The 25766-nt window shown below is 43.1% G+C and overlaps 1 protein-coding gene across 1 annotated transcript; it reads right to left on the reverse strand.

The window, feature by feature from the left end:
• Positions 1 to 419: 419 nt before the first annotated feature.
• LOC118357830 (transmembrane channel-like protein 2-B) lies at positions 420 to 22399 on the reverse strand. Its single transcript, XM_052479985.1, has 17 exons — positions 22381 to 22399; positions 20399 to 20828; positions 17763 to 17912; positions 13822 to 13912; positions 13007 to 13105; positions 11861 to 12003; positions 11350 to 11497; positions 10449 to 10643; positions 6289 to 6468; positions 5745 to 5903; positions 5434 to 5562; positions 2362 to 2429; positions 2014 to 2253; positions 1779 to 1904; positions 1486 to 1564; positions 1199 to 1328; positions 420 to 766 (listed from the first exon to the last, which is right to left on the reverse strand). The coding sequence occupies exons 1-17, from the start codon at positions 22397 to 22399 to the stop codon at positions 537 to 539; spliced, it is 2616 nt and encodes an 871-aa protein (XP_052335945.1). The 3' UTR covers positions 420 to 536.
• Between the last annotated feature and the right edge of the window lie 3367 nt (positions 22400 to 25766).

Here is a 25766-nt window from a genome sequence, read left to right on the forward strand (position 1 = left end):
TAGAAGGTTCCATCTTCCGATTAACAAACCATGGGCTAATTGGGATGACAGGAAAGGATTGGGGGGGAAACTTCATTGGTAACTACTACTGTAGTTAAAACATAGTTATTACCCTGTTATTACCGAGTGTGAATGTAAAGTGCTGGAACAAAAAAAAAGTACTACAAATGCATATCTTACAAACTATTAACATACGATTTCAGACTGAAATGAGTAGAAGTTTAGATCTCTGCTGAGACGAATATAAATAAATAAACATTCCCTAAATTGGTCACAGAAAATCTCCTCATGTTGGGATTTTGGGTGCTGTTATGTCATGATTGTGAGGGTGTTACAAATACTACCTACAGGCTTTAGATCTTTGGCCAGATTCCCAAACTTTTTCCAATGGAAAACAAGGAAATTTTCTTATTGGAGTTTCGGTCTGTTTTCTTACGTTTGGTACCTAATGAACACAACCCTGCTCTTCCCCTGCTTGTCTACAGCCTGATTTGTCAGGGTGGTATTGACATCCTAGCACCCTGGTTTTCACCTGTTTAGCGTCTAGAGGGAGGTGTCCCCCTCCCTCTGCCTCTCGCCGGCCCTGGGGGTGGTCCTCTGGTGTTTCCAGATGGCCCCCTTGGGCCTGGGGGATGGGTCACAGCTGCTTTGGGGTTTGGTGCAGCCAACGATACATCCTTCTGAATATTAACCCCCTTGCCATTGGCTGCTGCTCCTGGACGTTTTGACACTTTGGGAGATTTGCTTCCCTTCTCGCGCACTCTCTCTGAAAAGGCGAAAAACAAAAAAGAAAGTGGATGTGCATGTACACCTATATACATGTAGCTCTGCTGAGGGTCGATATTATGATACAATTCACTCAAAACAAACTGTTTCTTAAGTTATGTTCATTAAGTGGGTCCACCGTTTTTTGTGCATTCCCAAAAAACATCCAGACACTAGGTGGCACTGAGTGGAGACGGTAGGTAGGTAGGTAGGTAGGTAGGTAGGGTAGGTAGGTAGGTAGGTAGGTAGGTAGGTAGGTAGGTAGGTAGGTAGGTAGGTAGGTAGGTAGGTAGGTAGGTAGGTAGGTAGGTAGGTAGGTAGGTAGGTAGGTAGGTAGGTAGATAGATAGATAGATAGATAGGTAGGTAGGTAGGTAGGTAGGTAGGTAGGTAGGTAGGTAGGTAGGTAGGTAGAGTAGGCTATGTGAACTGACCTGGTGGGGGCTTCTCCTCCTCCGCAGCAGGTGGGAGCAGAGAGCGGTTGGGCAGGAGGTCCTCCAGGTCCTGCATCACCTGGTTGGTGTTCTCCTTGTTGTTCCTCCTGTTCTTCTCCTCATCTCTAGCCTAACCACAACACAGATAATACTGTTGCTGTTTCTGCAATCCCCACATCAGCATTGTGTGCATGCATTGACCAACACGTACTTAATAGCATTACATTGTTTACAGTAAATATTTCAAGGCTTGAGAGAGAGCAGTTTAGGTGATCATGCTCATCTACCATTTGCATCTTCTTCTTCAGTTCCAGGTTGGCATTTTGATAGTTTTTAGAGGTCGCATTCAGATAGTAGATGGCCAACCTGCCACAGGATCATAGAAAACTATTTAACCTGTTTTAAACATGGCATGTATTATGATGATTATGATATTTTAATATGACCATATCTGTGTTGCTGTAGTGTGTGTGTGTGTGTGTGTGTGTGTGTGTGTGTGTGTGTGTGTGTGTGTGTGTGTGTGTGTGTGTGTGTGTGTGTGTGTGTGTGTGTGTGTGTGTGTGTGTGTGCGTGTGCATACACCATCAGCAGCACTGCTGGTAAGATCAGCCCAGGATTAGTTGCGTAGGTGAAGATATTCCCAATGAATGCTGGTAGGTCGTTCTCTATAGTCTCCATGACGACATGATACATTTGCTCCCTTCCGCTGGTAGACAAGAGATCAGCATTAGATGTGTGCCTAGTGTGTGTGTGTGTGTGTGTGTGTGTGTGTGTGTGTGTGTGTGTGTGTGTCTGTGCGTGTGTATGAGAGACACCTGAAGGGGCCACAGTCGAAGGAGGGCGGCAGGGTCATTATGGTGTAAACCACAGGCAGAAGGCTGAGGAAGAGCACCAGGAGGAGCAGGCCCATGTAGAAGTTGTTAGATTTAGAGGCCTTGAAGACCCTCTCATGGGGAACGTTACAGCTCATCACTGCCCAGCACTGGTAATACATGGAGGTGAGGAGACGCAGGACGTTCAACCCTACCAGGCCAGGGGCGTAGAACGCACCCATCCTGAAACAAACACAAATACAGAAATGTGACTCTTATCGCAGATCAACACAACTTACAGGGTTTGTGGAAATGTGTTGCTGGTTTATGTGGTGTCTCATATTTACTCACCAAATCATTCCTTGATTGAATATTAATCCAAGCACGTTGCCACTGATGTCAAACTCTCCATACGACGGCTAGAATCACATACAAAAAATATTGCAAATCGTGTTAAATAATGTAAACGTAATTCTATTCTCTCTCCCTCTTTCTCTCCCATAGTAATTAACTTAACAGGGCAGTGTCCTGTGTCACTACGTGAAGGATCACCTATCTTGCCGGATGTCACTGTGTGGTATCACTGTTAATTTTGTCAGCATTTTTTTGTTGTTTTAGTCTTAGTCGTTTGACTAAAATAGCTTTTATTCTCAGTCCCATTTTAGCCCTTACATGCTTCATAGTTTTAGTTTATCAGTCAATTAAAACTCTGGACTATTTTAGTCTTGTTTAAGTAAAATCTTACTCTGTGCATTTTTTTCCGTTAAATAATTCATATTTACCTCTAATTTCCTTCACGTGCACAAGGCCTTGTCCAACTAGGCATAATATCCCCTCATATTGCTGTTGTGGCAGATTTTAAACAAAGCCAGCCATGATTTACTATACTGTATAGGCTACAAAGCCTTGGCTACAGGTTAAACAATTTAGGCCTATAGCTCTGATTTTCTCCCCATCATAACCTTGTGATGGGGGCAAATAACAGTGATTCCCTTAAAATGGGGAATCTAAGCTTTCCAACAATGCCAGAATTATTACTGTACTCCTCATATTCAGCAAATAACAGTAGCCTTTCCTATAGCCGACCACGAGAGCGGCAACACAGATTAACAAAAGCGCACATAGTAATTGGGCTTCTGATGTGATCAAAGCAAAAAATAGCCTATATGAAAGTAAGAAAGAGTAAACATCATTTTTTTCTAGTTGAGGTTAGTTACAATCTGCATCCGTTCAAAGGCAAGACGAGTGACTGCCTGGTAGCTTTGTGTGTGGAGGAGGGCCAGGCAGATCAGCTAATGCAGCCCGTGCAACTGAAAGACCAATGAGAGGATTGTATTATATTCTGCAAAGGCATGGTTATGATTGGACAAAACAGATCAAAAGGAGCTTCATGTGCAATTGAATGTCCATTAGTCTCACATGGAAGTCCCGTCTCGTTACATTGTCATCAACTAAAATGAAAAGTAATTTGTGTAATAGTTGTATTTTATTTCAGGGCATCTTGTCTCGTTATCGTCATTAGTTTTCATAGTTTTCAGGAAAAATAGGTTGTTGCTGAATATTTTCTGTCATAATTAGTGTTGATGAAATGAACACTGAGGTATCAAGTTTACTTGGAACCAACACATAATGTTCTCCCACTTGCAATAAGCAAAGAAAAACACTAGTATTGAGTATTTACATATGTGGTGTATAACGTTGAAACAAGAATATAATTACACACAAATGAAGGGGTAACTGTGAAGAATGATGTATTGATATTGAGTAACTCTACCCTGTTACCATACTATTACCATGTTATTACCACTTTATCCCATATTGTAATGTAAAAGGAGGCAGGTAGCCTAGCTGGTTCAAATCCCCAAGCCAACTAGTTGAAAAATCTGTCGATATGCCCTTGAGCAAGGCACTGAACCCTAATTAAGTATCTGCTAAATGACTAAAATGTAAAAAATGTAATGCTACTGTGGGATTCTGTGTTTTACATTATAGCCATTACCATATATATGATTAAATATTATCTGATGTTGGTTGTTTGAAGTATCTGCATTTGTGCACTTGAGCATCATCATGAGATTAAACAACTGCTTGCTACATCTACTTGCCTGTTTGTGTGTGTGACAAGAACTGAGTAACATGGTGTGACCTGCATGTTGCAAAACTGTAGATAACAGCCCAGCAGATGCTTTGTCCTTGTGTTTGTATGTGACAATATTGAGCACATGGTGTGACTTGCTGTATCTTACAAAGTTGTGGTTAATCAGATATAGGGAGGGGTGGTCATCACGAGGTTTAACTGAGATGGAAAAATACTGAACAACACAATAGCAGGAACTGAGCAACTGTTATAACTAGGGGGTGATACCAGAACAGTGAGAATCTATACATCGACAGAGGGTGGAAGTCCAAGAAGCGCCAAGTGGCGGGACCAGCCTGAGCGCCTGCGATAGGCTGAGCAAGTCTAAACCACGCTCAGCCTCTACTGTGATAGACATAGTTCCAACCCGTCTGTTGGCCTATCACAGTATATGAACAGCTGTCTGTTCCTAACAACAATGCAGCGCAGGTCCTAATCCAGGCACTTGTCATCTCCCGTCTGGATTACTGCAACTCGCTGTTGGCTGGGCTCCCTGCCTGTGCCATTAAACCCCTACAACTCATCCAGAACGCCGCAGCCCGTCTGGTGTTCAACCTTCCCAAGTTCTCTCACGTCACCCCGCTCCTCCGCTCTCTCCACTGGCTTCCAGTTGAAGCTCGCATCCGCTACAAGACCATGGTGCTTGCCTACGGAGCTGTGAGGGGAACGGCACCTCAGTACCTCCAGGCTCTGATCAGGCCCTACACCCAAACAAGGGCACTGCGTTCATCCACCTCTGGCCTGCTCGCCTCCCTACCACTGAGGAAGTACAGTTCCCGCTCAGCCCAGTCAAAACTGTTCGCTGCTCTGGCTCCCCAATGGTGGAACACACTCCCTCACGACGCCAGGACAGCGGAGTCAATTTGCCTTTAAGGAATACCTAGGATAGGATAAAGTAATCCTTCTCACCCCCCTTAAAAGATTTAGATGCACTATTGTAAAGTGGCTGTTCCACTGGATGTCATAAGGTGAATGCACCAATTTGTAAGTCGCTCTGGATAAGAGCGTCTGCTAAATGACTTAAATGTAAATGTAATGTAATGTAATGTTCCCTGTTCTGCCCTGCGTGGTATTACAGTGAGCCCGTATATACGAAAGTTGCATTTGCCATTTATTGCTTAGCTAATCAAATTACATAGAGTACAATCAGTGACTCAGTGTTATAACTTGTTCTGATACCAGATTCGAATTGACGCAACCCTAACACTACCAAAAATGATTACAATAAAATGGGAACACACACACACATACAGTGGTCTGTAATGCTTTGATAGCCTAGCACGTACAAATCCAGCCTCCAGGTCCCAGCACCAGCAGTAGTTGAGGAAACGCACGATCATGGCTCGCAGGAAGTCACCAATCAGGATGGTCATATACGTCACCTGGATGTCAGAGACGGTGAGCTTCACAAACTCCTAGAGATACAGCACAGAAAGAAAACTAAACAGGAAACACCCGGCATGTCACAGACAGCCTCAGTCATATCACTGATGCACAATGAAGGGAACTTTTTCCTGCTCAGGCAGGTGGAGGAAAAACCAGGATGAAAAACTCATTGACGAAGGGAAAACGGAGGAAGAACGCATGGAAGCCTCACTATGCCAACGGCGGTCTCCCAGCACGGCCCTCTGATGACATCAGCAGGGTGGATGTCTGGAGGGGGGATGTCAGTAGTGTTGTGGTAGGAGCTATAGTTGGAATAGTACTCATTCAGTCCCCAGATAGTGGCATTCCTAATAGACTTCTCCTTTTCCAACTGTACACGTGTTAACGCACAAAGACAGGTTCAGGTGAGTAAGTCAAATACACATGCATACAATATGTACTGAACACACCATCACACACACAGTGGCAGTTCTAGCTTGTATGGCTAGAACCGCCTGCCTAGCTCACAAACTAGAATCTGGGCGCCCACTCCGACAAGGTTAATTGACCCACAGTCCCACACGGTGACATGATATCATTGACGTGATGTGCAAATGAGCGATAGAAAACCAATTGCGCAAGATGCCGCCCTGGGTGGGAGCCCATGTTGCCTATTCCTAAATCCGCCACTGCACACACACACATACATATATACAGGTGAATAAACACACACATACGCATTTGCAGGTACATGCCACTGACATACTGTCTGGTACCTTTGCGTTGACTTCGTCAAAAAGGGCGAACAGAAAGGTGTAGAGGTTCCCGAGGAACAGGGCGAAGATGCGGCCCAGTTGCCACTTGAGGGCGATACGAGGGTGGTACTCCTCCAGCTCAGCGATGGTCTCAAAGAGAGGGGGGCACACCAGCCCCAGCAGTGACATCACAAACTCCACCTGGAAGGTAACACACAACCAATCACCGGGATGAAGGCTAGAAAAACAATTTATTTGTAAAGAGATATTTGCATTCATTATCATTTTAAGCTTTTAAATTCATTAACATTTATAACATAACCTATATCATTTAATGTATAAAGTATGTATAACATTTATATAAACATGTACAATCATTTCAATGGCTTATTCATGAAAGTTATTAAGTGAAACCGAAGTGTGGTAATACTTTACAGCGTAAAACTTCATTTTAAGTGGTCCTTATTTCAGTGTAATTACATGTGTAATTTGAAATGCAATGACATTTCCCTAATCCCCGCCCAGAGTGCACTCACAGATAGGTAATTAGAGCCTATTGAGCCTCCAACTTTAGTAATCTCGATCATCTAGCACATCTGTCCACGAGAGATGTACAACCTTGTGACAGTTTTTACTGAATCGGATGCAGCTGAGAAGAAGCGAAACATTGAATTGGTAAATTTAGTGGAAACGTGCACATATGTAACAAGCACAGTAACAAGCATTTGTTGTTACAGGTCTGTAATTACAGACTCCATTTACCACCAGTTAAATGTTTTTATTAGAGTGTAACTTTGATTTATTACAATTTACTACAATACTTGTTATTATAATTGCACAAATTAAATCTAGAATCGGCTTACTATTTCGCAACAAAGCATCCTTCACTCATGCTGCCAAACATACCCTCGTAAAACTGACTATCCTACCGATCCTTGACTTCGGCGATGTCATTTACAAAATAGCCTCCAGCACTCTACTCAGCAAATTGGATGCAATCTATCCCAGTGCCATCCATTTTGTCACCAAAGCCCCATATACTTCCCACCACTGCGACGTGTATGCTCTCGTTGGCTGGCCCTCGCTTCATATTCGTCGCCAGACCCACTGGCTCCAGGTCATCTATAAGTCTTTGCTAGGTAAAGTCCAGTGGGTCTGGCGTAGCAGCACCCACCTGTAGCACACGCACCAGCAGGTATATTTCAATGGTCACCCCCAAAGTCAATTCATCCTTTGGCTGCCTTTCCTTCCAGTTCTCTGCTGCCAATGACTAGAACGAATTGGAAACATGTATGAAAACATACCGCCCTCTCTAAATTTAAGCACCAGCTGTCAGAGCAGCTCACAGATCACTGCACCTGTACATAGCCCATCTGTAAATAGCCCATCCGTAAATAGCCCATCCAACTACCTCCTCCCCATAGTGTTATTTTTTTTCTCTTTTGCACCCAAGTATCTTTACTTGCACATTCATCTTCTGCACATCTATCACTCCGGTGTTTAATTGCTAAATTGTAATTATTTCACCACTACGGCCTATTTATTGCCTTACCTCCCTTATCTTACCTCATTACCACACACTGTATATATACTTTTCTATTGTGTTATTGACTGTATGTTTGTTTATTCCATGTGGAACTCTGTGATGTTGTTTGTGCCGCACTGCTTTGCTTTATCTTGGCCAGGTTGCAGTTGTAAATGAGAACTTGTTCTCAAATGGCCTAACTGGTTAAATCAAGGCGAAATTAAAAGTGTTAAAATAAAAATTACACTGTAATAAGGACCACATAAAATGAAGCGTTGCCCTTTACGTTACGATATATTTTGAATCTTGTGTTCTGAAAGGGTTTTCATCTGTTCCCATAGTTGAACCCTTTTTGGTTCCAGGTAGAACCCTGGGGTTATTCAAAGGTTTCACCAATGTGTTCTAAATAGCACTTTTTTTTCTCATACTGAAGAAAACAGGACAAACACAAATGTACATTTCCAGCTCACTACATTTGATGAGATTAACCATAACACAGCATGTACAGTGCTTGCAAATGTATTCAGATAACTTGGATTTCTTCACATTTTATAGTGTTACAAAGTGGTATAAAAATTGATTGTAATTGTTTTGTCAACAATCTACACTAAATACACTGTAATGTCAAAGTGGAAGAAAAATTCCTGTGCTTAGCTCCACCGCGTTTTCGGAAAAACTCCTTTGTGTTTGCCAATGTCAAGTACACCCATAATGCAGCCACCACCATACTTGAAAATAAGGAGGCAGTTACTCAGTGATGTGTTGTGTTGGATTTGCATTTATGACAAAAGGTGTATTCCTTTGCTTTGATATTTTGCAGTATTACTTTAGTGCCTTTTGGAATATTTGTATTCTTCTTTTCACTCATTTAGGTCATTTTTGTGGAGTCACTACAATGTTGTTGAATAATTATGCTGTGGATGATGTGGATGATGTATCTGTTTTAAAATCATCAATGCCCTCATGGTAGCATCCTCGAGCAATTTCATTCCTGTCCTGTCCTGCAGCTCAGTTCAGAAGGACGGCTGTATCTATGATGTGTCTGGGTGGTTTAATACATCATCCACAGCATAATTATTCAATTGACCATGCTTAAAGAGATATTCCATGTCTGATTTGTTATTGTTACCCATTGGGGCGGCAGGGTAGCCTAGTGGTTAAATCTACCAATCACTGCGCTTCTTTATGAGGGTTTCAGAAAGCTCCCTGGTCTTTGTAGTTGAATCTGTGATTGAAATGCAATACTTGACTGAGGGACCTTACAGATGTGGTATGTATGGGGGACAGAGGAAAGGTTAGTCATTAAAAATCATGTCAACCACTATTATGTCACACAGAGTGAGTCCACGTAACTATCTGGATTTCTGCAAAAATTGGTCTTTAAAGTCACAACAAGAGACAAACACGGTCTGCTTAAACTAATAACACAGCCATTATTGTATTTTTCAGGTCTATATTGAATGCATCATTTAAAGATTCGCAGTGTAGGTTGGAAAAAGTATGTGAACCCCTAGGCTAATGACTTCTCCAAAAGATAATTGGAGTCAAGAGCTAGTTAACCTGGAGTACAATCATTGAGACGAGATTGGAGATGTTGGTTAGAGCTGCCCTGCCCTATAAAAAACACTCACAAAATGTGGGTTTGCTATTCAAAAGAAGCATTGCCTGATGTGAACCATGCCTCAAACAAAAGAGATCTCAGACGTGTTGACTAGCATAAAGCTGGAAAGGGTTACAAAAGTATCTCTAAAAGCCTTGATGTTCATCAGTTCACAGTAAGACAAATTGTCTATAAATGGAGAAAGTTCAATACTGCTGCTACTCTCCCTAGGAGTTGCTCTCCTGCAAAGATGACTGCAAGAGCACAGCGCAGAATGCTCAATGAGCTTAAGAAGAATCCTAGAGTGTTAGCTAAAGACGTACAGAAATCTCTAGAACTTGCTAACATCTGTTGTCGAGTCTACGATACATACAACGCTAAGCAAGAATGGTGTTCATGGGAGGACACCACGGAACAAGCCACTGTTGTCCAAAAACTTTTGCTGCACGTCTGAAGTTCGCCAAAGTGCATCTGGATGTTCCACAGCGATACTGGCAAAATATTCTGTGGACAGATTAAGCTACAGTTCAGTTGTTAGGAAGGAACACACAACACTATGTGTGGAGTTAATTGTATAATTGTTTGTGTGTAATTAGTTTAAGCAGACTGTGTTGTCTATTGTTGTGACTTCGATCACCACCTTCCGGAGACACCTGAAACCCCACCTCTTCAAGGAATACCTAGGATAGGGTAAGTAAGGGTAAGTAATCCTTCTCACCCCCCCCCCCAAAAAAAGATTTAGATGCAAGTGGCTGTTCCACTGGATGCCATAAGGTGTATGCACCAATTTGTAAGTCGCTCTGGATAAGAGCGTCTGCTAAATGACTTAAATGTAATGTAAATGTTGTGACTTCGATTAAGATCAGATAAAATGTTATGTCCAATTTATGCAGAAATCCAGGTAATTCCAGGGTTCACATTCTTTTTCTTGCCACTGTATGTGATTTGTTAAGCCACATTTAGCTTCTGAACTAATTTAGACTTGCCTAAACAAACAGGCTGAATACTTTTATACTTTTGCAAAGCACTGTATCTGATCAAAACAACTGTACCTGCCTCATTCTTTTCAAACCAGGAAAGCTCATCCTGATCTAGGTTGGCAAACTCCTGAGACCTCTTGACCACAAAATAGATGAGGAAGCCGCTGCCCCCCAGGCTGCAGAGGATTAAAAAGTTGGCTAGAACCCGCAGGAACCTTCGCAAGTGGATGTTCTCATCCTTCTGGTTCTCCTGTTCGTCTACTATGGATTCCTACCAAGAACAGTTCGGTCAGTGAGAAACACAGAGAATACTTTGGTTTGAAGATAGTAAGTGTGTAGGCTCATACGTGTAGTACCTTTTTACGTGCATATGATTCTTGGGAGATTGAAGATAAGAGCAGGAGAACGGATATTTGCAGAACAATGTTATGGGATTCCATGCCAGGACATCAGCCCAAAAATATTTTAGGTACCTCAGATTGTTCTGGCAATTTTCACATATAAACATCAATGCAGGAAGATGTTTGACATAATTTTTACATTTGTATCAAGAGTCATATTTCAGAAAATAATGATAAAAGTATCCATTTTAGGCCCTTTTCAGACCTATACATGCCTCCTGTAAGACCCTATGATCTGTGATCCGTACATGATACAGACAACGTCGTGGTGCCATTGTTCTCCTTATAGTGTGCTCTAACATATGGAGTATGTCTAGATTCTGAAATACAATTATTCACATTCTAAAAAGGGCTTAAAATGCACACTTTGATCATGATCCCCCCCCCAAAAGAAAGTGTGATAACAATGTAAATAACATATCTAAGATCCTTCCTCCCAATGAAGTTTCTATGTGAGAATTATAACAATGTGAGATAGACAAAATATTTCCAGGCTGTCCTGGTGTAGAATCGTCCTATGTCATAAACAACAGGACCTACTAGCTATGGATAAGAATTAGCTTCTGCTGTGATTACCTTAAAGCTGGTGGTGATTGAGGCGTACTTGTTGTCTGCTGTCTCTGGGTTGCCAATGAGGTAATCCCAGCTGGTGAACATCTTAAATGCGAAGGTGAACTGTCCGTCATCCCCACCGTCTCCTCCCTCGTCCGAATTACGGGCCATCCTGAGGAACACAGAAGATGGATGTGACATACAGTGCACTATACTGGGGGGGGGGGGTTGATTTTAGAGATGTAGGCAAGTAACTGGAGGGTTGCTGTTCGAATCCAAGTGCTGACTGGAAAAATGCGGAGGGAGTGAGCTGGCAATGGGAGGGTTGCTAGCATCAATATTTTAGATACGGGGTGTGAATGTGGATTATAATTTACTGTGTGTGTGTGTGCGTGTGTGTGTGTGTGTGTGTGTGTGTGTGTGTGTGTGTGTGTGTGTGTGTGTGTGTGTGTGTGTGTGTGTGTGTGTGTGTGTGTGTGTGTGTGTGTGTGTGTGTGTGTGTGTGTGTGTGTGTGTGTGTGTGCGTTTTACCCACGTTCTAATGACCACCATCAGGCTGTAGCCGAAGATGCCTACACCAACTAGTAGGTAGGAGAGAGGCAGTCTGAACTGGAGGACTCCGATGGTGCGCTCGTCATTATAGAAACCATAGAACAGAATAGAGTACTTGCAGTAACCCTGTTGGAATGAACCAAAATAATCATGGATGTGTGAAAGCAATCCATCTCGAAGAAAGCGGATGTAGATGCAAAATGATAGTGACAGGTTCTTGTGCCTAGGGCCAGCCCTGCCGAACACATTACACACCAGCAAACCAAGCACATAGGCATGTGACAAACCCAATCAAAGAATGGCAGGATCAGATGGCGATACAGTGGTCTATGTATAGTTAGCAGGACCCCGCTATTGTGTGGTGGATGTGACTGGATTCCTTTCATCAACTGCAGGGCATAACATTGTGCTTAATATTCGAATCAGCAAAACCTCTGTCATTACCAGCCGACAGAGATCTGAAATACAGGGAGAACACAAGCAACCATATTGCCTGCAAAACCCATCCCGCTGAATAACTTATCAAGGGTCCATCAGAAAAGAGTCAAATACAGAGTTGCGTTCATTTGGACAACTTCCTCGACTTACTTTTCACTGCTGCCTGTTGTCAGTCGATGTTACCGGCACTAAGATAAGTTAGCAATTAACATTAAGACTGGGCAGGGTCTTGGCAGTTACCCTGACATGGTCCATTGTAGCTCAGTTAGTATAACATGGTGCTTGTTACGCCAGGGTAGTGGGTTTGATTCCCAGGACCACCACTATGTAAATGTATGCCGCATGACTGCAAGTTGCTTTCGATAATAGTGTCTGTGAAATGGCATACATTCTTACTGAAAATGTGTAACACTTCACTTAAAGCCTGCAAGTACAATGCATTATCATGCAGTTATTCATGAACATGTATGACAGCTTATGTCTTAAAATCACATTTTTACCTGTATTTTAAAAGTACTGTATGACATCACATTGTATGTATGTTTTTTCATAGGTATAATCATATCAAGTAAACCTGAACCTGAAGTAGTTTAAGTCTGAACAAGGTTTCTACATGTGACATCACAAGGCAATTGCTTGGAAGGAAGTGTGTCACTCCAAAGGAAGTAGTAAGTCACTCCAAGATCCTCACACCAAAATCAAGGAGGACAGAGATGTCCATGGCTCTGTCCTGCTCTGCTCTGGGAACAGTTTTTCTGGGAATAGACCCATACGGAAGACCCATCATCACCTCCGGACAGTAGGAAAAGAGGAACAAAAAGAGAGGGAAGTGGGGATTGGGAGAATGAGACAGTGAGTCCTCCTTCGATATCTCTCCATATACTGACCAAATGTACTACAACAGTATTGCAAAACAATGGACTCTGCGCTGAAGGTAAAAAGCTGCTCACCTCTGGGAGAACCACAAGACCAAACATGAACGCAAACAGGACCAAGTTTAAACCGTACATCCACCGCAAGAAGATGAAGTAGGAAGCCACAGATGACCCAAAGTGACCTGAGGGTTAGAGGTCAAACTCCAAAAGTTACATGATGAATAGATAAAACTACAATGACATGAACAAGATAGTAACTCAAATAGCTTTAAATGACGGTACCCACTTTCAACCTCTTTTATCTTTCTTTCCCACGGAATACAGGCTGTTTTGAAATTGTCAAAGTCACGGTTGAACTTGATCATTTTCTGAAGAAAACAAAAAGGTTAAGAGAGAATATTTGAAAAGACAAGTTCATCACAGAAGTATAGTTCCTGACTAACATATCAGGTTGTCACTGATGTGGGCAACAAACATTCTGCTAATGATATTATGGTCATGACAAATCATGAAGCTAATGATGAACTTATGATTAAAAGTTGTAAATGGAAGCACGTTATATATATCTTATATATCTTAAAGTATATAAATGCATAATTGCGTGAAGTATGTGTGGACTGAGAAAGGTTACCTTAGCCATCATGACTTTGTAGGCATAGAGCTTCCTCCCTTTGCCCTTTCCCAGAGCCCCCTCGAACTCCTCCACAAACGACTGGCATTCTCTACAATTTCAACCCATAAAAAAGGATGACCCGTCAACCAACAAAAAAAACATGTCAATCACTGGCTTGAAGAACCGCCAACCAATGAATCAACTTTTCAAATTTATAACAGGTCAATTTTATTGACCTTTATTTAACTAGGCAAGTCAGTTAAGAACACGTTCTTATTTTCAATGATGGCCTAGGAACAGTGGGTTAACTGCCTTATTCAGGGGCAGAACAACAGATTTTTACCTTGTCAGCTCAGGGATTCAATCTTGCAACCTTTTGGTTACTAGTCCAACGCTCTAACCACTTGGCTACCTGCCGCCCCAATCATGAATTAGTCACGATTAAATGAAGTAGATGAGAAAACAACCAATCCATCAATCATCACTGTGAATTACTAGTCAGGGAAATTTGGAGGAGGCCATGTGATGAAAGATTATCAACCTGGAAAGACCAGTGATGAGAGGGAATTGGCAAGCTACAGGCAGCTACAACTGCATGCATATTAGACAGTGTTGAGCTCATGAAAAAGTCAAGGCGTCTCATCTGTCTTAATACTGTACAGTGCTTGTGTCCTGACCTGTAAGTGACTGTCAGCTCACAACCCTGGCTGGAATTCAGTGTTTTTTCAACACAGGTCCCATTTTTTAAAATGTAACCCAACACCGTTAGAAACAAAAAAAGTTCTAAAATGGTTTTAATGTTAATTAAGTTAAAAGGATCTACCTGGAACCATAAAAGGGATCTTCTACTGGGACAAACTGAATAACTTTAAATGGTTCTGGGTAGAACCCTTTTAAGAGTGAATGATAGGTGAATACTGGTCAGTGGAGATACACTCAAGTTGTGGAGATACAAGTGAGACACTGTCTAAAAAAAAACAATTCAAAGAACATCAATCAGCATAGCCAATTCACGAAACTCATAAATAGTTCAAAAGTAGTGATAATGGTGCATGAGGAGATGGCTGCCATTTTACGATCCCCGAACCAGTTGTGCTACTGTGTGTGTTGTATTGCGTTATTTAAAACTTATTTTGTACGTAATGTTTCTGCCACCATCTCTTATGATAGAAAAGAGCTTCTAGATATCAGGACAGCGATTACTCACCCCATACAGGAAGATTTGTTTTGTTTTCCTTAACGAGTCTGACGCAAAAGATTTACTCCAGACACCCGACAAGGCCCTCGTCCCCGTCATTAGCAGGAGAAAGAGACAGAGATATCGGGGAGGTAGGTCTCTGACGACGAGTGGGTAATCTGCCTTTACCATCGATCCTATTAGCCAACGTACAGTCATTGGATTATAAAATAGACGAGCTACAAGCACGTATATCCTACCAACGGGACATTAAAAACTGTAATATCTTATGCTTCACCGAGTCATGGCTGAACGACAACATAAATAACATACAGTTGGCAGCTTTATTAAAGCATTTTCGGCAGGATAGAACAAGACAAGGGGTGGCGGTCTATGTATATTTGTAAACAACAGCTGGTGCACGAAATCTAAGGAAGTCTCAAGGTTTTGCTTGCCTGAGGTAGAGTATCTCAAGATAAGCTGTAGACCACACTATTTACCAAGAGAGTTTTATATTCTTATTAGCTGTCTATTTACAACCACAAACCAATGCTGACACTAAGACAAGACTCAATGAGCTGTATACGGCCATAAGCAAACAGGAAAACGCTCATCCAGAGGCGGAGCTCCTAGTGGCCGAGGACTTTAATCCAGGGAAACTAACATTCGTTTTGCTAACACAGACTGGAATATGTTCCGCGATTCTTCCGATGGAATTGAGAAGTACACCACATCAGTCACTGGCCTCATCAATAAGTGCTTTGATGATGTCCCCACAGTGACTGTACGTACATATACCAACTAGAAGCCATGGATTACAGGCAACATCCGCACTGAGCTAAAGGGTAGAGCTGCCACTCTCAAGGAGCGGAACTCTAATCCGGAAGCTTATAAGAAATCCTGCTATGCCCTCCGACAAACCATCAAACAGGCAAAGTGTCAATACAGGACTAAGATTGAATCGTACCACACTGGCTCCGACGCTTGACGGATGTGGAAGAGCTTACAAACTGTTACAGGCTACAAATGGAAGAACAGCCGCGAGCTGCCCAGTGACACGAACCTACCAGATGAGCTAAATTACTTCTATGCTTGCTTCGAGGGAAGTAATACTGAAACATGCATAAGAGCATCAGCTGTTCCGTATGACTGTGTGATCACGCCCTCCGTAGCCGATGTGAGTAAGTCCTTTAAACAGGTCAACATTCAGAAGGCCGCAGGGCCAGACGGTTTTACCAGGACTTGTACTTCGAGCATGCGCTGACCCACTGGCAAGTATCTTCACTGACATTTTCAACCTGTCCCTGACTAAGTCTGTAATACCAACATGTTTCAAGCAGACCACCATAGTCCCTGTGCCCAAGAACACTAAGGTCACCTGCCTAAATGACTACCGACCTGTAGCACTCACGTCTGTAGCCATGCAGTGCTTTGAAAGGCTGGTCATGGCTCACATCAAAACCATTATCCCAGAAATCCTAGACCCACTCCAATTTGCATACCGCCCTAACAGATCCACAGATGATGCAATTGTTATTGCACTCCACACTGCCCTTTTCCACCTGGACAAAAGGAACACCTATGTGAGAATGCTATTCATTGACTACAGCTCAGTGTTCAACACCATAGTGCCCTCGAAGCTCATCACTAAGCTAAGAACCTTGGGACTAAACACCTCCCTCTGCAACTGGATCCTGGACTACCTGACAGGCCGCCCCCAGGTGGTAAGGGTAGGTAACAACACATCCGTCATGCTGATCCTCAACACGGGGGCCCCTCAGTGGTGCGTGCTCAGTCCTCTGCTGTTCTCCCTGTTCACTCAGGACTGCATGGCCAGGCACGACACCGACACCATCATTAAGTTTACCGATGACACAACAGTGGTAGGCCTGATCACTGACAACGATGAGACAGCCTATAGGGAGGAGGTCAGAGACCTGGCCGTATGGTGCCAGGACAGCAACCTCTCCCTCAACGTGATCAAGACAAAGGAGATGATTGTGGACTACAGGAAAAGGAGGACTGAGCACGCCCCCATTCTCATCGACGGGGCTGTAGTGGAGTAGGTTGAGAGCTTCAAGTTCCTTGGTGTCCACATCACCAACAAACTATCATGGTCCAAACACACCAAGACAGTTGTGAAGATGGCACGAATAAGCCTATTCCCCCTCAGTAAACTGAGAAGATTTGGCATGGGTCCTGAGATCCTCAAAAAGTTCTACAGCTGCACCATCGAGAGTATCCTGACTGGTTGCATCACTGCCTGGTATGGCAACTGCTCTGCCTCTGACTTCAAGGCACTACAGAGGGTATTGCATCCGGCCCAGAACATCACTGGGGCCAAGCTTCCTGGCATCCAGGACCTCTATACCAGGCAGTGTCAGAGTAAGGCCCTGAAATTTGTCAAAGACTCCAGCCATCCTAGTTACAGACTGTTCTCTCTGCTAACACACTGCAAGCGGTACCGGAGTACCAAGTCTAGGTCCAAAAGACTTCTTAACACTTATTTTCCTTAAAACTGCATTGTTGATTTAGGGCTTGTAAATAAGCATTTCACAACTGTTGTATTTGGCACATGTGACAAATACAATTGGATTTGTTTTGATTTGAATTGACATGTGTGCCAAGTGACAGTATAAACCTTCAGGAATGTGTAAAGTATTATAGGAAAGAGAAAAACAGCACAGCAAGAGCAAGTCCCTATGAGTCATGAAGGCAATCAGCCAATGGGAAATTGGCAGAGGAATGCACATGTCATGTGAAATGCGTCCATTTTGTTTACTTGAGGAGTTTGAGCCTCCTCTTCATGCGCCACGGTTTGTTCCTGAGCGTGGCTATCAGCTTCTTCTTCTCCTCCACCTCCTCCTTCAGAGAAGCCATCTCCCCTTCCGACAGAGAATCCTCGTCCCCTGACTCGCCTGAAGAAGAAGAGCTGTCAGAAGAAAGAGCTGTCACCAAGTGCCAGGGGTCAAGTCAGGGTCAATCATGTGTCAACCAGAGTAGAGTTCTAGTTGAGGTGGCCAGTGGCTTTACACAGTGCCGCATTATCATGGTACAAACTCAGAAGGACTTTGGACTTGTCACATAATGTTGAAAAGCATCTGGAAGACCAACAGAAAATTAAAAAATAGAACAGAGCGAGAAATTAGGTGACAAGAGGGGGTATACAGTATGCAAATCAAATGACAGACATCCTAGAATTATCCAGTAAGCATGTCCATCCATTGAAACTACCAGGCTAGAATCTTTAGTTGCTACAACGATTTTTGGACTTATAAATGAATGATGCTTACCCACTGATTCTTGAAGAATATAACTTATATACAGTGCATTCCGAAAGTATTCAGACCCCTTGACTTTTTCCAAATGTTGTTACGTTACCGCTTTATTCTAAAATGGATTAAATTGTTTTTCCCCCTCATCAATCTATATACAAAACCCCATAATGACAAAGCAAAAACAGTTTTTTAGAAATGTTTGCAATCGGAAATATTACATTTACATAAGTATTCAGACCCTTTACTCAGAACTTTGTTGAAACACTTTTGGCAGTGATTACAGAGTCTTCTTGGGTATGACGCTACAAGCTTGGAACACCTGTATTTGAGGAGTTTCTCACATTCTTCTCTGCAGATCCTCTCAAGCTCTGTCAGGTTGGATGTGGAGCGTCGCTGCACAGCTATTTTCAGGTCTCTCCAGAGATGTCCGATCGAGTTCAAGTCCGGGTGCTGGCTTGGCCACTCGTGGACATAGAGAGACTTGTCCCGAAGGAACTCCTGCGTTGTCTTGGCTGTGTGCTTAGGGTCGTTGTCCTGTTGGAAGGTGAACCTTCGCCCCAGTCTGAGGTCCTGGGCGCTCTGGAGCAGGTTTTCATCAAGGATCTCTCTGTACTTTGCTCCGTTCATCTTTCCCTCGATCCTGACTAGTCTCCCATTCCCCGCCGCTGAAGGACATTCTCACAGCATGATGCTGCCACCACCATGTTTCACCGTAGGGATGGTGCCATGTTTCCTTCAGACTTGACTCTTGGCACTCAGGCCAAAGAGTTTAATCTTGGATTCATCAGATCAGAGAATCTTGTTTCTCATGGTCTTAGAGTCTTTAGGTGCCTTTTGGCAAACTCCAATCGGGCTGTCATGCGCCTTTTACTGAGGAGTAGCTTCCGTCTGGCCACGCTACAATGAAGGCCTGATTGGTAGAGTGCTGCAGAGATGGTTGTCCTTCTGGAAGGTTCTCTTATCGCCACAGAGGAACTCTGGAGCCCTACCAAGGCCCTTCTCCCCCGATTGCTCAGTTTGGCCGGGCGGCCAGCTCTAGGAAGAACCTTGGTGGTTCAAAACTTCTTCCATTTTTGAATGATGGAGGCCATTGTGTTTTTGGGAGCCTCCAATGATGCGGTACCCTTCCCCAGAACTGTGCCTCAACACAATCCTGTCTCGGAGCTCTACGGATAATTCGTTCCACCTCATGGCTTGGCTTTTTGCTCTGACATGTACTCTCAACTGTGGGGCGTTATACAGACAGGTGTGTGCCTTTCCAAATCATGTCCAATCAATTGAATTTACCATAGGTGGACTCCAATCAAGGTGTAGAAACATCTGAAGGATGGTCAATGGAAACAGGACGCACCTGAGCTCAATTTCAAGTCTCATAGCAAAGGGTCTGAATACTTTTATAAATAAGGTATTTCTGCTTTTTATTTTTTTATACATTTGCAAACATTTCTAAAAACCTGTGTTCACTTTGTCATTGTGCGATATTGTGTGTCGAGTGATGAAGATTTTCTTAATACATTTTAGAATAAGGCTGTAATGTAACAAAATGTGTCAAATACTTTCAGAATGCACTGTAAATACCCCATGAGCTTAGGTCAACTGTCATACCCCATCAGAACACAACATATACCCTTGTTTTTACCACTACAACCTAACTCTATTCTGGTAACAAATTCTGGTTGCCTGTCCCTTTCCAAAACTTTAGTTGTGACATTTTGATAATGTTGTTATAATGTTCTTATAACAATTACAGCATGTCCTACTAATGTTTATCAAATACTGTTTTCCGGGGACATTTAAGGAATATGTCAGGGACGTTGTCATGCTAATGTTAGCGGCAAACCATTGGACTCAATCAGGACTCAATCGAAACGTTACCTGATGTTATAGGATCGTTCACTGTGTGAAATGTGTTTTTTTTTTGCAGAGTGCCAAATAGTGAGCTTGGGTCATTGTCGTAGTATTTTGGAACACTTTAGCGCAACCCCATAGCCCAATTTCATAATTCAACTCCCTGAAGCTATAACTCAATACAATGAAGGGGCATATACCAACAGAGTCTGTCAGAGTCCTCCCTCATACATGAGGGTGCGTGGAGTGTGGAGATACGCGAGAGAGAGGGCCCTCTCAAAGGATACTGCACCTGCTGTACTTTCCATTCTTCTTTTTCTTGTCTTTCCCGTTCCCTTTCTCCTTCCCTCCTTTGCCTTTGGCATCGCCCTTCTTTTCCTTGTTCTGCTCGTCTTTCTGCTTCTTGATAGTCACTTTTCCGCCTTTCTTTTTCTTCCCTCGTTCCTCCTCCTCCTCCTCCTCCTCCTCACTCTCCTCCTTGACTGCCTTTTTCTTTCTGCCCGCAGCCTTTGTGCCCTTCCGCTTGACGCTTCTGTCGTCTTCCTCCTCCTCTTCCTCGCTGTCCTGGGCACTGGCTTTCTTCTTACGAGCCCTCTTCCTCGGTGCCTCGTCCTGATCCTCCTCTTCCTCTTCGTCCTCAGTGGTGGCCGGTTTGCCGTTCCGTCCCCCGGCTCGTGGAGAGGCTTTGGCTTTCCTGTTTCTGTCCCTCCACCTGGCCTCATCTGATACACACACACACTCACGTATATATCTCACACAAATATTAACAGACAGACAAAGGCTTCATAGATCCATAGATTGCATTCAAACCTGAACAATTAAACAAACATATAAATCATGCAGGTTGGCCTCCCACTTCCTTTTTTGATGTTTGTTCCATAATTTTGACAACTAAATGTCATAATTATGACGAGGTGTGTCTCCCCTTTTGGAATGTCATATTTTTCAAAGTGAGCTTGACTGTACATACAACCACTCGCAGGAAGTAAGCAAACTCACAGAAACACGCACATCAAATACTTTCTCCATCTTATGACTTACCCTCACTCCCACTGTCTAACTCTCCATCGATTTCGATTCCCACTATAAAATAAAAAACAACATTGTGATGCAACACCACAGGCATCCAGAATATCCACAAATATTGTATTTAGTCTTTGAACCAACACAAATATCATAATCTTACTGTTCCTTTATGGTTTAACAGTATGGATTCTGTTACATGTCATAGATCACCTAGTAGTACATCTATGTACTACCTCCATATTTCCCACGAGCACCTCAAAGAAAGTGAAGAGCAGAATATTCTTCAGCATTCAAGAGAAATCCAAAATAAGAAAGAGGAACCGAATAAATCCAACCCACCGTCTTCCATTCTAATTGCAATGTCATTTTTCTTCTGAGAAGGCATTTTGGCTGAGTGTTGTCCTCTTGCTATCTTCTTTGGGTCAGCCTGCTCTCTCCCTCTCAGGCCATGGAGACCTCAGCTAAGCAGATAGCCATCACACCTGTGCAGGCACTCACATACTCTGACAGTTACACCTGTGTTTGGGCTACTAGACTGGCTGTTTCCCTGACAACCACCAATGATATTGCCCAAGAGATGATCATCTTTAAACCTGAAGGAGAAAGACAAAATCTAAAGGGACAATAAAGGGGTACAAAGGAGATGTCAATAAAAAAAACGTCAGTTGATATGACTTACAGCATGCGTGTAGACACACAGATACAGTACACACACACCCACACACCCACACACATCAATTCCAACTGAATGCCTTCATGGGTGCATTATAACCATTATTCACCTGTTTTGCAGCTATACTTTGTTTTGAACAACAGTTGGAAAACTCACACCAATATATTCCATCATGTACTGTACGTAATTCGAAACCATTGCACAAATGCTGAAATAAAGGACAGTTCTCATTAAAATTCAATGAACTCTTAAGTACTGTAAGCTTGAGGGGAAAGTGAGACAACAAGCAGCCTCCATGACATGATTGTGCTATACAAATACTATCATGGGCTCTTGACATGGTAATATCGATGGAAGATTGTTGCCAATAAGTCCATTCAGAACACCTACTCGAAACGGTGCCTGAGGAAGGCAGGCAGCATCATCATGGACCCCACACACCCCAGCCACGAACTGTTCTCCCACTTACCGTCAGACAGACGTTGCAGAGCATGAGGTCTGATACCAACAGGCTCAGAGTCCGTCTCTGTCTACAAGCCATCAGACTGCTGAACACTTGAACTGGACTGACCAACCTGCACTGATTCTCCACATCTTAGCACACATGCACTCACTCATGCCCCCCCCATACACACACACACACACACAGTATATACATTCATGCTACACACACATCTCAACTGCTGCTACCAGACTGCTATTATACTGCTCAATTTATACACGTGCCCCATCCCCCAATACACATGTATATATTGGACTATAAATAGTGCCTTCCTGTATTATACCTACACTAAAATGTTTATTCTATTCTACTGAGCCATTTACTTTATCTTCATATTGTTATATTTTATTATTTATTATTGTTGTTGCATTGTCAAGAAGGAAGTAAGCAAGTAAGCATTTCGTTGGATAATGTATACCATGCGTATCCCATACATACGACTAAAAAACTTGAAATAGAAAAATTGAAACTAAACAAAGAATACACAATGCACTCGCGCATTAAGCTTCATCCTTCACTGTTAATAAGAATAGCTTGTGTGCTTATGGTGACATGTCAGGGATGACCTGGTGAATAATGCATGGCAACCGGAGACATGTAGCGAAAGCAGCTAACGCAACTCTTCCTGTGATTATGTGGGAATTAATAGGGCATGATGCTGAAACCTAAGCCCCGCTGTATCCCTCCTTCTCTGGGTAACTCTTCTTCTCCCATCCCCATCCTCCTTCTCAAGTTCCCGGCGAGACGCGCCACTGTAGATGGACAGTACAAACCATACAGTGAGCCCTTTAAGATCAAAAGAGGAATGTAAGGCTGCTGCATAAATGACTTAATATGCCAGGGAGATATGTATACTGTGGCTAAGAAAGTAATACTAATGTAACGTCTGCTTCCAACTCACACCCTCAACCACGGAGATCCCCTGAACGCAGCTCACTTTCCAGCCCACTTTCCATCTCACACTCTCAAACACCTCGATCCCCGAACGCTGTTCACTCTCCAGAACCCAATCACCTGAATTCTAATCACCTGTTCACACATTAGTGTGTCAGAAATAATTTTGCACGCCCAATTTTTCAGTTTTTGATTTGTTAAAAAAGTTTGAAATATCCAATAAATGTCATTCCACTTCATGATTGTGTCCCACTTGTTGTTGATTCTTCACAAAAAAATACAGTTTTATATCTTTATGTTTGAAGCCTGAAATGTGGCAAAAGGTCGCAAAGTTCAAGGGGGGCGAATACTGTCGCAAGGCACTGTAGTTCTGAAAATAAAGCTCTGCTGTTGGGACCGATTTATGAAGGCCCTAACAGTTTGTGGGCACCGTTTGGCACCATTATAGTGCAATTAATGTATTGTTTAGTGGTGTGTTGTGTAGTGTAGTGGCTTTGCTGGCATGCATCAAAAAAATTGGGGAAGTTTCCCCTACCAAGATTGACATGCTAAAATCGCCACTGGCCTAAAGTTACTACATAGGACACAATAAAGGAAATCAATTACTGGTCAAAATCTAAATACTGCTCCTAGCATTGATCATAGCTCAGAACACTTATATTCTTGATCTGACTGAGTTCTAATCGCGTTTGCCTCTTTGTGAACCAGTTGAATCAGGAACAATGGTTTGTTAGTTATGTTCGCCAAAGTTTCCTCCTGGATTTGCCTTTTTAGCAGCACATTCACCACTCTCTCAAACGGCTAACTCCGATCGCTCGCGGCTCAAGCTGAGGGCCTACGTGAAACAAACTACCCCAGCTCGTAGTTGGTTCAAAAAGGCAACTAAAGATCCTGCTGACAGTGTGTCTACAGACATGACCAAAACAAACAAAAAACGTCTCGGAGAATGACTGCACAACTGGTAAATAGTCACTTATAGATAATATGTCAGTCAGTCAGGTTGCTAGTTGCCTGCAGAGACTTCTATTGCGAGTAAAGTTCAGGAGTACTTCTGTCTGTAATAAAGAAATGTTGTGTGGGAAAACTCATTCTGATTGGCTGGGCCTGGCTCCCCAGTGGGTCGGTCTATGCCCCCCAATGCCCACCCATGACCACACCCCTGCCCATTCATGTGAAATCCATAGAGGAAGCAGAGGAGAAAAAGAGCGAGAAAGAGGTTAGTACAGTGGTTCCCAAACTTGTGGCCCATGTAGCATCCCCTGAGAAAATCTGTACTTATTTTATGAAAAAAGTTAGGGGGGAAAAAAACGACGTTTCAATATGAACATCTCCATGTGGCCTATCTTCCCTATAGGCCGACATTAAAATGCAATCAACATGCAAACAATACAGTTCTAAAAATGTCATAGGTTTTTGTTAAGCCGCTGATGCTACTGTACGTGTCAGTGAATCATTTCTCATATTTCCCGCCTTTCAGGAGTATGACATCACAATTGTATAGCTAATAGGCTAAGTGTTTATAGATGGACTGAGTGGAATGAACCTACAGCAGCCAAGGTGATAATGGCTGGGGACACTTCTGGACCTCACTAAAACTCAAACCCTGGTTACAGCCCTGAAAGGACCGTATCTATCAAGTCAGGAGGAGGAGGAGGAGGATGATGAGCGCGAAACTAAGTAAGGTGTTTGCTAGTGTTTATCGAAGTCTGAGGATTAAGTGGTTCAGTATAAGTGGTGTAAAAAACCTTGCATAGGTAGGCTTGTTACAATTACCCCCTTAACCCTTATTGGAGCAGTAGTTAGCAGGTCTGGAGAAGATGAGGTGGCCATGATGGTATGAGCAGCAAATTGGGAATTTAGCCAGGACACCAGGGTTAACACCCCTACTCTTACGATAAGTGCCATGGGACCTTTATTGACCACAGAGAGTCAGGACACCCATTTTAACGTCCCATCCGAAAGACGGCACCCTTCGAAGGGCAATGTCCCCCTCACTACCCTGGGGCATAGGGATCTCAGACCAGAGGGACGAGTTCCTCCTATGGGACCTCCAACACCCCTTCCAGTAACATCTGGTATCCCATCCAGGGGACCGACCAGGACCGACCCGGCTAACTTCAAAGGCAAGCCAGCAATTGGATGCAGGGTGATTTCTGTTCAACATTTTTTCCTGGACCAGTTGATCTGGGCATCATGGTTCCATTTACTAAAAGTTCTTAACTACTGTTTATAGACCTGTTGAGTTATGCACCTTTTGAGAATGGATGAAATTCTGCACACAACCTCTGACATCTAATTGGACAAGAAAATAAAGTAGACAGGAGGCCAGGTGGGAGAGAGAAATCAGTGCCTGTGATGCTCTGACGTTTCACTCTGCCCTTCATTACCGGTTGTACTATAACATTGAGATATCTGGTAATCTAGAACCATGCGGTCATGGTTCAGATATCCTGCCCATTGTACAAACATGGCGGGAGACTGGGAGGTAGCCAAACAGAGCAAGGTTGGGTTGAGACAGCGGGCACAATGGTAGCTGATTACCCATATTGGGGGTAAGGTAACTGT

The sequence above is a fragment of the Oncorhynchus keta genome, chromosome 25 (assembly GCF_023373465.1).
Source record: "Oncorhynchus keta strain PuntledgeMale-10-30-2019 chromosome 25, Oket_V2, whole genome shotgun sequence".
NCBI lineage: Eukaryota > Metazoa > Chordata > Actinopteri > Salmoniformes > Salmonidae > Oncorhynchus > Oncorhynchus keta.